Genomic DNA, 13,733 nt, shown 5'->3' on the forward strand with positions numbered 1-13,733 from the left:
TTTGTGCTTGTATTAATTTGTTAAAGAATGTCTTGAGGCATGAGCCTTGATCATTAGGAAACTGTTTATAAACCCAGTGTTTTTATGTGTTCTGGACTTGGTTGCCATTGATTAGCATTGGCACGAACCTTGAAAAATAAAACATTCCAGTGAGTCTAGGCTTGAAATTGTGAATCCAACAGTTTGATTGCATTAAATCTGGGTGAATAACTATGTTAATAAACACAAAAGACTTGTAGTTATAAAATTGCTGAGAGTTTTAGGAATACTCTGAGAATTTGGGGTTCACCTACTGCGAAACTCAAAGGGGCACTTTTTTTCTGCAACTTGGCCAGAAGGAGTCAAAAATGTAATGACTCCAGACTACTGAACAGTGTGATATATGTGTGGGAACATATGAACATGCATTAACTTTACTGGCAACAATCATAAATGTATTCACATTTACTAAGTTGGCATGGAAGTGGATATTTTGAATGGCAAATACCAAGTACAGATGCAGTAATATGTCTTCTTACAATTTCACAAAACCAAAGGTCCTCCCAAACCTCACAAATACACTTTTTTGTAGTAGCTTTGTTACATTATATAATGTAGGCAATTGAGTGACTCCTAATTTAGTTTTGCTTAGTGTCACAGTGAGATCACATCAAAAACCTGGGCAGAAAATTAATTCTGTATATTAAAAGTAAAAGTTATCACCGTAATACTGTGATTGGGAAGCAGAAATAAAACAAACATAGACTATAATACAGACTTCTTGATGACTATAGTCAATTCCACATTGATCACCTAAGTTGCAAATTTTACAGGTCTACTAATAGTCTCCTCTTATCATATTAATTTCTGTTTTCATGATTGCTATAACTGACCAATAACAACAAAGCTGATAATCATAATTTCATGTTATTGCACAGTTAACCTCTCCTTAGGCACTGTTAATAATTTTTGTTGAATTAAAGAAATTATTTTTCATGGGTGTTACTGATGGAATTTGCAGAGCAGTAACATCAGGGTAAAGAGATTTTGAGTATTATCCAAGTAAAGGTGAGTCCAGTGGTGAAAATATGCATTTTCTCTCATTGTTATTGCAAATTTATCATAAAATTGTTTCAGCAATTGCTTTGTGGAAGCCAGTATATGAGTGGTAACAACACATCTGGCTGGTGTGAAAATTTCCAAACTTAGCTCCCAATCTAGCCTTGCTCATGACGGCAATCAAATTGGCTTTACAAGTTTCTCAAAGTGTTATTAATTTGGGCCATTTTAACTTGTGACTCACCTAGAGAGAGCAAACACACACATGTTCATGCTGAATGAGGGGTTTACTTCCAAAGGCAATGCTACCATTATTATCCAGCGGCGCTTTTAACATTGGCTGACTGTGGCTTGTATTGTCCTGGATCTGCTAATGAAATCTAACAGCAGTGGGAATGTGGCCCATGTGATTCTTTGAGGTTTGCAATTTTAAAAGCTACTTATGGAACACGAGGAGCAGTAACGTTCCTCCTTACCTCACCTATAGATAATAACACCCCCCCCCCCATGCCACCCCACCCCCGTTACCAGGCTTCACTCCCCTTGTTTAGCTGCCTTGTCTTAGATGTTTCTTTATGTGGGAATTGCAATGGTAACCTTTAAGACTTGTATCCCCCTCCAGCTTCCATTAAGGGTCACAAATTCAGCTCCAGAACCAATATGCCTGGACCAGGTTAAAATAGTCTATACTAATGGTGAGCAGCAAGATATCACAGGTATATCCTCGGGAGCTATGTTTTAATCTATCAGTCTATGGTTAAGATTATTTGTCAAGGCATCTGAGAAAAGAAAGGCTTGAGTAAAAACTCCTTATTTTGTTGTTACCTGGCTCAGCCAAAAACCTGTTCGTTTCTCTTTACCACTCTTGCAATTCCAATGAAAATGGGATAATTGGAGAAAAGTATAAAGGTTGTGTTAACTTTCTATATGTATAACTGAAGTTTTAAATTAATTAGGCCTCTAATATAAATTTTGGCAGTTGAATAAATGTAAGAGAGTAGTTTAAATTGACCCAAGTATCTGATTGGTCAAATACAAAAATTAATTCCGTACACAGAACAAGGAAGAAAAGTTATCAACCAGCCAATAACTGGCCTGAATACAATATATTGTTGAAACAGTTTTACTCCAACTTCTTTTGGTTACTGTGTTTCTTTTTCAGCCACTGACTTATAATAGTAAGCACATAAAATTCAAGTAAGTCTCTTAACATTAAACATGCCCATGAGCCTATTTTATTTTAGAAATCCCAATAACAATTTTCCTCTGCATAGGTCTTCTCCTTTCTCTGGCACCGGGCCAGCTGCATTCAAGATAACCGTGTCTACATGCGGCCGAACCAGCAGTCCTTAAAGGGACCGCTGGAGGCTGCCACCATAAAGGTAAGTTTTTGAAAAAAATACTTACCTGAATGTGGATCTGGGAGGTGAGGGAGGGCTCCTCCCAGTTCTGCAGCAGTCCTGTAGACCATTGCCAGCTCCTGCTTGGCCCCCTTCTAGTCAACCCCCTAGTCCTCCTAATCTCTCACCCTGTCTCTGATTCAACTCCTACCCCTCCCTCCTTGTCCCAGAACCTACGTGAGGGCTGCTGCTGGAGCAGCCGGACCATCTTTGTGCTTGTGAAAGAGCGAGTTGCCTCTGGACACCCGGTTGGCATCCGCAGCTTGCTGGTGAGACTCAAGTCTCGATGAGGGGTGAGCCATATGACAAGTGTGGCTGGATCCAGTTTGTGTTACAATGCGTAACACCTTCTTAAGTATATTTTCTATGCAGTGAAATATGTAGAAAATGTGTTTGTTCAATGGCCATAAACGTATAAGTGTTTGTGCTATCTTCTATATTCAGGTAATGATGGAAGTCAGCATCATGAGAAATTGTTTTGCACCATAGTACTGCTGTCTGTGAAAACTAAACAAGTTTAATAGCTTGTGGTGAGAAGAGATTGTGCCTCTGGTCTGAATGATATAACCTCTAACTACCCAAGAAGAATCACAAACAGAGAATGGATGAGGCTGCAGATGATGATGTGTTTGATTGGTTTGGTACAAGCTAAGTAATTTTTGCAGTGATCTGTGTGGCCAAATTACTGAGTGATCAGCTGTTAGGCCAATGATATCATAGCTCAGACATCATGTACTTTTCCACAGGACATTAAGATGCTCTTGATTTATATTCATCAATGTGCATTAAGATGCTCTTTCATCAAAGTGCATTAAGATGCTCTTGATTTATATTCATCAATTAGTCATGTGATCTTCAGTATAAACATCAAATTAGATGTATCAAGGCATGTTGTAATTATTAGTGTTGGAATTTATCAATCTTCCTGAAGAAACTTTGTCCACTACATCCTTTATGCTCTGGGAAAAATGGATCAGTTGACTATACATGAGGGTAAGCAGGTGAAAAAGTGAAGCAATCAGAAATCTATCATGATCTTTTAGAGCAAAATGGTTTTCACACTCATTGCTCCAATCAGTGCTGTCGACACATTGGAAGGAATGAAAATGTTGCGGTTTTGTTTGATCAATATTCTTTCTAACGTTAATATGGTGCCGGCTCCTGTCTCTACAATCAACCATTGCCACTTGTAACATTGGACGACATGGTGTCATTAAAGCATGTTCTGTCTGGCAGTGAAGTTCAAAGTGAAGGGAGATCCGACAGAGGCAGGCGATCTCCTCCCTGCCCCTCCCTACTCCTGAGGTGCTGATGAACAGAGACGCCATCCTTCAGGTGAGAACATTTGACCAAGGCCTTTCTGCTCTCTCAGGAAGATGGGAAAAATCCCAGGGAGACCCTTCAGAGGTGAGACTAAGCTGGGCTAGCATTAACCACACTACCAACGTCACTGCATTAACCAGTCAGTACTGATGTGCTGTGGGATCCTGTTGCGCAAAGTTTGGATATCAAGTTTCCTACATTGTGACAGTGAGAGTAGTTGGGAGAAGACACTCCAGTCCTCAGTGAGGGGTCAGTGGTAGAAACGGGTGAGCAGCTTCATGTTCCTGTGTCAACATCTCCAAGTATCTGTCCTGGGCCCAACACATGAAGAAGATGCATCAACAGTTCTACTTAATGAGGAGTTTGAAGAGATTCGGTTTGTTATGAATGATTAGCAAATTTGTACAGCTGTGCAGTGGAGAGGTTGTACCATAACCTGGTTTGGATCCACCATTGCATAAGATCAAAAGGCACTGCAGATGGTTGTAGACTCAACCAGCTCCAACTCAGGCACAACACTCAACTATTAAGGATATCTTCAAGAGCTGGTGCCAAAAGAAGGCAGCATCCATCACTAAGGACCCTCACCATTGGGAAATGCCCTCTTTGCATTACTACCATCAGGGAAAGTGATACAGGAGCTTAAAAACCCACACTTAGTGATTAAGGAGCGGCTTCTTCTGCTCTGCTTCAGATTGCTGAATGGCCCATTAACTCATGAATACTACCATTTTTGTACTATTTATTTATTTGTGTAATTTATAGTAATTTTATATATTTGTACTGTACTGCTACTGCTAAACAACACACTTCATGTGATATAAGACAGTGATAATAAACGATCTGATATCAAAATACAAAAATATATTATTGATGTGAGATTCCTTAATATTTGTCAGTATAATTTGTCATCTTTTTGTTTCTGATGAAGTGTGAGATTTGATTAGTAGAATTAAAAAAAAAGATTATGATCCGTGTAGATCAAAGCCTTTGGTCTAATTATGTTGATTAGGTGATTAAATATTAATCATATTATGTTAAAGATATTGATTATCTTTTATACTTTGGTAAATAGCAGCTTCAAAGAATTTTAATTTTAAACAGATTTTTACCTTGATTTGATTTAGGGATAAAGTTTGGTCTTTATATGACAATAAATTATTATCTTTGGTACAACATATTGAAGCTATGATTCCGCTTAAAAAGTTACAGTTTGTTAATGCGTAAATGATACCATTCCTTTCACAAAATGCACATGAAATAATCAAAAACATAAAGTAGATAGCTTATCAAATTTTTTGTATCCTTTTTAGTCATAGGTGTTGTGAAATTCACATTTTGTGGAACTCAGAAATTGTGGGCAACTTGCAATCCGTCATGGTTTGACTGGTCATTTTCTTAATTCTGACGGGCAATTCCAAGAAACTCAGAACAATACTACCTTAAATACTTCTCTAAACTCAAGGCAGAGGCAAATCAATCGCTCCTCTTGGGCGACAGTTGTGAAATTTATCTAGGCTTTTAAGTGTACATTCATATGCTGTGCTACAGAAACAAATGGCAGCCTGGTGTATCGTGAATTCACCTGCAGTCTTAGATAATTCTAGAACATTATCTATCACTGAAAGATTTTGAGAGAATTTAATGTTTTTGATTTATAAAGCATATTGTTGTTTTCAGTTTGTTGGCAAGCTGTGGTAACTTTTTCCTGTGGTCATCAAGCAAGCAAAAGAGTAAGGAGCAATATGCCCTCTAATATAGTTGTGAATGGCAAACAGGGACCCTTTAAGAACTTGAAATAGAATTTGGATGAAAACCTGTTTAGCTTTCATCTCTTAACCTGCACCATCACAACCACATGGTTTGTTATGTTACATAGGTAAGACGAGCAATAGCTACAATTAAGATGTAGTTAAGAGACCACAGTGTGCTTCATGATCTTCTAAACATACAGAAGGTGTCAACATCTCTTTTCTTGGCACTATTCAGCTCCGAGGCTTTTATTGTTTGGGATCTACAGATGCCAACTTGTGCTTGCTTGCTGCTTGACTTACATCACATATTTGTAGTACAGTTCATTCCTTCTGCTTTGTTGGGAAGGGCAGCAGAACATGTAATAGTCATGCATGCTGGATTATATGGAGCAGGTAGATTCAATGTGCAAGCTGATTTAGTGCCAGAACTGTTAAGTTGAAATTCAGTGATGCAACTGACAATGTGTTCAACTTATATTAAGAACTCAACAGAGAACAGCAGGAAGGAGCCACATAACATGTGCTAGATTCAATAGGTACATTTAATATCAGAGAAATATTTACAATATACATCCTGAAATTCTTTTTCTTTTTCTTTGCTATTTAAATTCCTCATATTTTGTTTGTGAATAATTTACCAGCTGTAAGTTTAATAAAGTAGGGGAGTTGATCTTTTTTCAGGTCTCGTGGCAACTTTTGAAGTCTACAGCAAACTTGCAAAAGAAGGTATGTGCAGACAACGGAAGTTGTTGACAGCAGAGTGGGAGGCTGGTGACCAGTTCACCACAGTACATTGTGTGAATGAAAATGAGGAGGATGGGACCATCTGTTAAAAGAGAGAGAAGGAGTTCCTCAACCAGAGAATCCATCCAACTAGACTGTGTTCTCTGAAGTCTTCACCCCCATGCATGTCAGCTGAAATAATCCCTAAAATGACGCTGCTTCATTAAGAACACGCTGTTGGAACTATGCTATAAATTACATCACAACTGGCCTTGCAAAGTAAGTATAGGACTCTGATTAGTGACTGTGGAAGTCAAGAAGATCATTAGTTTTTGCATGGGACATCTTAAACATTTCACAGTTAGTAACATGCCATTGCATGAGGAAGATCAAGACATTATCAACTTTAGGAGAGCAGAACTCATCACCTATGGATGTGGATTCACCAGGATTTATAGGTTTCCAGTGGTGTAAAGTGCCATTGACTGGACATGTGGCATGAAAACCTCTATACTTGAATGCTGAAGTACCCCGCGTATTGCAGACTTTCATTTTCTAACTGCACAACTACCCAGTAACCATACTTTGTGCAATATGATAGTCATTGCTGAATACCCTTTTGGTAGCACAGACTTTTAATTCTTCACAGTAAGCTGTATTTTCCAGCAGTGATTAACTTCACCAGTTTAAAAAGTGAAATGTGAGGTCCATCCTTCTCACCAAATGAATCTTGATTACAGAGTGAAATCATTAAGTTTTTTCAACACATAATGGCTGTCAGTGCTTAGAATCTTTGCCTATCATGGAGCAATGCAGTCTGTAACATTTTTTTTGATTTCTTTCTGAGAACAGTGCTGGCAAAACCTCCAGGTTTTATGTTGTCTGCAAATGGTAAAAGTTTACTCTGAGCATTCGTATCAGTATTATTGACCTCTGGGGACCACTACGATCCACTGTCTGAAAATTTGAGTCCCACACTTAAGTCATTTAAATTATCATAGTCTCTTTAATGTCATAGGTTTCAGTTTTACTAACCAGTCTTTGTGTGGGATTTTATCAGAAGTCTTTGGAAAATCCATATGTCAGACATTAATTCCATGAGCCACCTCTGTAACCTCAAAACAATATCTCAAATTGATTTATTCAAATTCAATTTGTTATCAACAAATTTGTCCTGATTCTTCATTAATTCAAACTTCTCCAAGTGAACTATTATTCTTTTACCAGATCATTGTTTCTCGAAGCTTTCCCATCACTAAAGTTAGACAAGGTAGCTTGGAGTTCCTAGCTTTCTGCTTGAATCCATTCTGAGCAAGGGTAAGAAAATGAAATTCTCCAGTTCTTTGACAACACCGCAGTATTTAAGGATGGCTGATGAGGTATGATAAGGGGAAGTGTGCGGTTAGCCATATCGATAGGAAAAATGAAGCATGAGACCTACCTTTGCTTGAATACATCAAAACCCTTCATCAGTGCAAATGAATGGTCTCAACTCAAAGCATTGATTGTCCATATCCCTCCATACCTGGGGAACAAGGAAATAGTGGACAAACTAAATAAGTATTTTACATCAGTTTTCACTGTGGAAGACACTAGCAGTATGGTGGAAGTTCCAAGTGTCAGGGGCATTAAGTATGTGAAGTTACCATAACTAGAGAGAAAGTTATTGGGGAAAATGGAAGATCTGAAGGTAGATAAGTCACCTGGACCCAAATGGCATACACTGCAGAGTTCTGAAAGAGGTGGCTGAAGAGATCGTGGAGGCATTAGTAATGATCTTTCAAAAATCTTTAGATCTGGAGTGGTTCTGGAAGACTGGAAAATTGCAAATGTCACTCTGCTCTTCAAGAAGGGAGGGAGGCAGAAGAAAGGAAACTATAGGCCAGTTAGTCTGACCTCAGTGTTTTGAAAGATGTTGGAGTCAATTATTAATGATGAGGTCTCAAGGTACTTGGTGGCACATAATAAAATAGGCTGTAGTCAGCATGGGTTCCACAAGGGAAAATCTTGCCTGACAAATCTGTTGGAATTCTTTGAAGAAATAACAAGTAGGATACACAAAGGAGAATCAGTTGATGTTGTGTTCTTGGATTTTCAGAACACCTTTGAAAAGGTGATGGACATGAGGCTGCTTAACAAGCTACAAGCCCGTGGTATTACAGGAAAGATTCTAGCATGGATAAGACAGTGGCTGATTGGCAGAAGGCAAAGAGTGGGAATAAAGGGAACCTTTTCTGATAGGCTGCCAGTGACTAGTAGTGTTCCACAGAGGATTGTGTAGGGACCAATTCTTTTTAAAATACACAGATAGATAGATAGATACACTTTATTAATCCTGAGGGAAATTTGGTTTCGTTACAGCCGCACCAACCAAGAATAGAGCGAAAAATATAGCAATACAAAAAACCCCAACAATCAAACACCAAAATACAAAAAATACGCCAGATGGAAAATAAGTCCAGGACCAGTCTATTGGCTCAGGGTGTCTGACCCTCCACGGGAGGAGCTGCACGTTCGATGGCCACAGGCAGGAACAACCTCCCGTGACGCCCAGTGTTGTATCACGGTGGAATGTGGCCGAAGTCCAACAGTAAAAAGTTCAGTATCCAGTCTGCAAACACGTTCCTCGATTGTAATATACCCCGGATTGCACCATCCGTTGTTAGCCAGAACAGCAAGCACCCAATTCCTTCACGCTTACTGCTCTCAGTGCACTTCCGGTCAGCCGGAACGGTATTACCCACCGAACTCCTCTTCTCCAAATGTCTCTGTTATCTCAACCCGGGCCTCTTTCCTCAGCTTTATGATCCCCCTCCGTGTGTTTTCCTCCGGATTTCAGCAAGGGTGTCCACCGCTCTGTTCGCTAAGCCGGCCGGTCTTTGCTGGTCCGTGGAATACACTATGCGACCTTGCTTCTGTCCCGCGTGTCGGGATGTAACCATTTCCAGCGCTAAAGAAAACCCAAATAAAACTCTCTCTACCAGCATGTTAGAGAGGGTGCAGCTTCGACGTGTTACCGTGAGAAAAAAATACAAAAAAGCAACGTAAATTAAAAAGTAAGAAGAAGAAAGTAAGAATAGATCGGAACAGCTGTACCAGGCTGCATGCACGACCGGCGCATGCGAATGATTTGGATGATGAAATTGATGGCTTTGTTGCAAAGTTCGCAGATGATATGAAGATAGGTGAAGAGGCAGGTAGTTTTGAGGAAGTAGAGACGCTATAGAAGGACTTAGATAGATTAGCAGAATGGGCAAGGAAATGGCAGATGGAATACAGTGTTGGGAAGTGTTTGGTCATGCACTTTGGTAGAAGAACTGAAAGGGTTTACTACTTACTAAATGGAGAGAAAATTAAAAAGAAACTCAGGTGTAAAGGGACTTGGGAGTCCTTGGGCAGGATTTCCTAAAGGCTAATTTACAGATTGAGTCTGTGGTGAGGAAGGTAAGTGCAATATTAGAATTCATTTCAAGAGGACTAGAATATAAAAGCAAGGATGTAATGTTGAGACTTTATAAAGCACTGGTGGGGTCTCACTTGGAGTATTGTGAGCAGTTTTGGGCCCCTTAGAAAGGATGTGCTGAAACTGGAGAGGGTTCAAAGGAGATTCACGAAAATAATTCCAGGATTGAATGGCTTGTTATGTGAAGAGTGTTTCATGGCTCTGGATCTGTATTCATTGGAATTCAGAAGAATGAGGGGTGACTTCATTGAAACCTATCAAATGGTGAAAAGCCTTGATAAAGTGGATGTGGAGAGGATGTTTCCTGTGGTGGGAGAGTCTAAGACCAGAGGATTCAGCCTCATAAGAGAGGGGTGTCCCTTTAGAATAGAGATGAGGAGGAAATTCTTTAGCCAGAGAGTGGAATTCTTTGTAACAGGCAGCTGTAGAGGCCAGGTCTTTATGTATAAGCAGAAGTTGATAGATTCTTGATTGGTCAGGGGATTAAGGGATATAGGGAAGGCAGGAGAGGAAAATTGGACCAGCCATGATGAAATGGCAGAGCGGACTTGATGGGCTGAATGGCCTAATTCTGTTCCTATATTTTATGGTCTTAAGGTCTTGCATGTGTGATTTCATTGATGTTCTTGTGTAATATCATTTGTTCTTTGGAAACTGCCGCCTACTGATCTTACCAGCTCATTTTTCCTTCTGGCACTTTGATGATTCTGAGATGATGCCCTAGTCTCCAATTAGAGCATCCCATTCTTAATCCCCACTTCATCAGTCGGCCTCTTCTGATACATCAGAAAATGTCTCCTGTATTCAGCTATCTCTTCAGCAAACTGTTTGGACGTTGAATGATTCCACCTCCTGCCGTATCTACAAGGCAACCCTCTTTTAAGATGTGAATTTTGGAAGTTGGCTTTAAGCTGTGGAAGTCAAATCCAACTTGTGCCCCTCCCATAGATGAACAGTGGCCTCATAACTTGGGCATTTTTGTCTGCCCTCCACCAGGTCAAAGAGACACAAATTACTTCAAAACAATGGTCACACTATGTTTATTTGAGCCATCCTTCGAGTTAAAATTGAAGTGTGTGGCTATTTTGCACAGAAGGGGAGGTTAAAATGAGTTTACTTAAATTCACTTCTAAGCTGATATTTCTAGTCTGAGGCCCTAGATACACTCTGTCAGTCATGTTGCAGAGGCAGTGTCATTCACACGCTTGACACCTGGCTGCCGAAACGGACACCTCATGGGAAGTGATTACCAGGTGACAGGAAAGACTTCAGGGATGTTTCAGAGCCTGCTGGGGAGAAATATATCATTCCCACTGATTCTTGGGAATTCCTAGCTCAATGATGCTCACAATGAAAAAAGAGCATTTTACATGTGTTTGAGAATGTCAAGGTCACACAAAAGCCTTTCATAAGCAACAGTAAGTGCACGTTGCATTATAAATGCCCCCCTATTGCCCATCCATATAACATCTGGAACTTTCTGCTTATGTGTAGAAACGTCAGTAGTTCCCACAATAGTTTCATTAGTCTTTTCAAAATGCCCAGAAATGGAATGGAAGTAGTCATCCTTGACCCCAAAGAACTGTCTGAGAGTTACCATATGAGGAACATCTGGCAGCTCTTGGGCTGTATTCCCTGGAGTTCAGGAGAATGAGGGGGGATCTCATAGAAACATTCCGAATGTTAAAAGGCCTGAACAGATTAGATATTGAAAGTGGGCATGCAGGTACAGCAGGCGGTGAAAAAGGCGAATGGTATGCTGGCATTTATAGCGAGAGGATTCGAGTACAGGAGCAGGGAGGTACTACTGCAGTTGTACAAGGCCTTGGTGAGACCAGACCTGGAGTATTGTGTGCAGTTTTGGTCCCCTAATCTGAGGAAAGACATCCTTGCCATAGAGAGAGTACAAAGAAGATTCACCAGATTGATTCCTGGGATGGCAGGACTTTCATATGAAGAAAGACTGGATGAACTAAGCTTGTACTCGTTGGAATTTAGAAGATTGAGGGGGGATCTGATTGAAACGTATAAAATCCTAAAGGGATTGGACAGGCTAGATGCAGGAAGATTGTTCCCGATGTTGGGGAAGTCCAGAATGAGGGGTCACAGTTTGAGGATAAGGGGGAAGCCTTTTAGGACTGAGATTAGGAAAAACTTCTTCACACAGAGAGTGGTGAATCTGTGGAATTCTCTGCCACAGGAAACAGTTGAGGCCAGTTCATTGGCTATATTTAAGAGGGAGTTAGATATGGCCCTTGTGGCTACGGGGATCAGAGGGTATGGAGGGAAGGCTGGTGCAGGGTTCTGAGTTGGATGATCAGCCATGATCATAATAAATGGCGGTGCAGGCTCGAAGGGCCAAATGGCCTACTCCTGCACCTATTTTCTATGTTTCTATGTTTCTATATGGCAAAGTTATTTCCCATGGTAGGGGATTCTAGGACAAGAGGGCACGACTTCAGGATTGAAGGACATTCTTTTAGAACTGAGATGCGCAGAAATTACTTTAGTCAGAGGGTGGTAAATCTGTGGAATTTGTTGCCATGAGCGGCTGTGGAGGCCAAGTCATTGGGTGTATGTAAGGCAGAGATAGATAGGTTCTTGATCAGCCAGGACATCAAAGGGTATGGGGTGAAGGCAGGGGAGTGGGGGTGACTGGAAGAATTGGATCAGCCCATGATTGAGTGGCAGACAATTTTCAATGGGCCAAATGGCCTACTTCTGCTCCTATATCTTATGGTTTAGTTCAAGAGAGGTGGTTTGTGTTCAATGAATAGACTAACGAGAATAGAAATGCCTGGCGATGTCTGATTAAAGGGAAAGAGAGTTTAAATTTAATTTTGGTGATCTTTCACCAGAACTGGAAAAATGGCAGTAAATAACTCCACGTTGAGATTGGAGGGCTGAAGAAAGCTGCTTCTCCTCAGTTCCCAAACATTACCCTAATGCTCCATTTACACCTCATCAAGGGAGATCTTCTCTTTCCCGTGCCACTTTAATTCTCCTTTATCTTCTATTGCCATGTCTTTCATCATTTAAGTTTTCCATCTTTCCATTCTACCGTATGTTACATTTAGTTATTTCTTCCCTCTCATCCTTCACCTTTTTTAAAAGTGCTTTTATTAATGGTTTCTCGTTCCAAATCATGCTCATTGACATGACACCAATGCTCATCCTCCAAAATTTGTATCTCTTTACAGATGCGGCTTGACTCCCTGAATAATTTAGCATTTTACTTTCTTTTACTTCACATTTCCAGCAGCCAGGAGCAGAGTTATACTTCAGTATTAATTGTCTGAATATTACTAGATAACTAAAGTTCAAATAATTGTTTTGGATTCGATGGATACTTCACCATTTCACAATGTTATAATACATGCAGGACAAAACATAATACTTGTCACCATATGCAGTTCATTTCTCAACAGATTTAAGATAATGGCATCACATTTCTTAGTAGCTTAATGACATTATCCCATATCACAACAAGGAGGTTGCTACTGGCAGGAGATAGAAAATCAAATAACAGTCCCAAATAAAGTTTCCTTTTTAAAAATAGGAGGCTTAAGAAGTAATAACCGAGTTTATAACCTAATTCCAGGAGTTTCTAGATGGTAACTATATACCACTCAAACTTTGCTATGCAATATTTCTAGTTCCGTTAATAATATTGCCAGTTTACATGGTGCAAGGGCAACATTGCAAATGGTAATCCCTAATAGCAGCCTCTATTACATGAGGTGTAAATCACATTACCTGTCATAATCGGAAAGGAACTAACCAAGATGTTTGATGGAAATATTCTGACAAAAGTAGACTGAAAATGAATTTTACTTCAGGAAGGATGCCATCAAAATTTATGTTACCTCGAAGTAAAATATACCACATCTTTAAAGAAAATAGGAACTTTAAATATATGCACAATAATTAGCATCTGGTTGTAGAATAATAAACATTTCTTTGCATTTTCATGTCCTATTTCATTATACAGAGTTAATTTTAAAAAAAATGATATATATTGCATGATAATGA

At 39.7% G+C, this 13,733-nt stretch overlaps 1 protein-coding gene across 14 annotated transcripts in view; it reads left to right on the top strand.

The window, feature by feature from the left end:
• dnmt3ab (DNA (cytosine-5-)-methyltransferase 3 alpha b) overlaps window positions 1-13,733 on the top strand; it is a 523,149-nt gene that overhangs the window by 99,631 nt on the left and 409,785 nt on the right. For 9 of the 14 annotated variants that reach the window (XM_063036199.1, XM_063036207.1, XM_063036267.1 and 6 more), the window contains one exon: window positions 2,313-2,420. The exons of the other annotated variants lie outside the window; for them this stretch is intronic. In XM_063036199.1, coding sequence (XP_062892269.1) covers window positions 2,313-2,420 — 108 coding nt within the window. The remainder of the gene's footprint in view (window positions 1-2,312; window positions 2,421-13,733) is intronic. 14 annotated transcript variants of the gene reach the window in all.

This window comes from Mobula hypostoma, chromosome 2 (genome assembly GCF_963921235.1).
Source record: "Mobula hypostoma chromosome 2, sMobHyp1.1, whole genome shotgun sequence".
NCBI lineage: Eukaryota > Metazoa > Chordata > Chondrichthyes > Myliobatiformes > Myliobatidae > Mobula > Mobula hypostoma.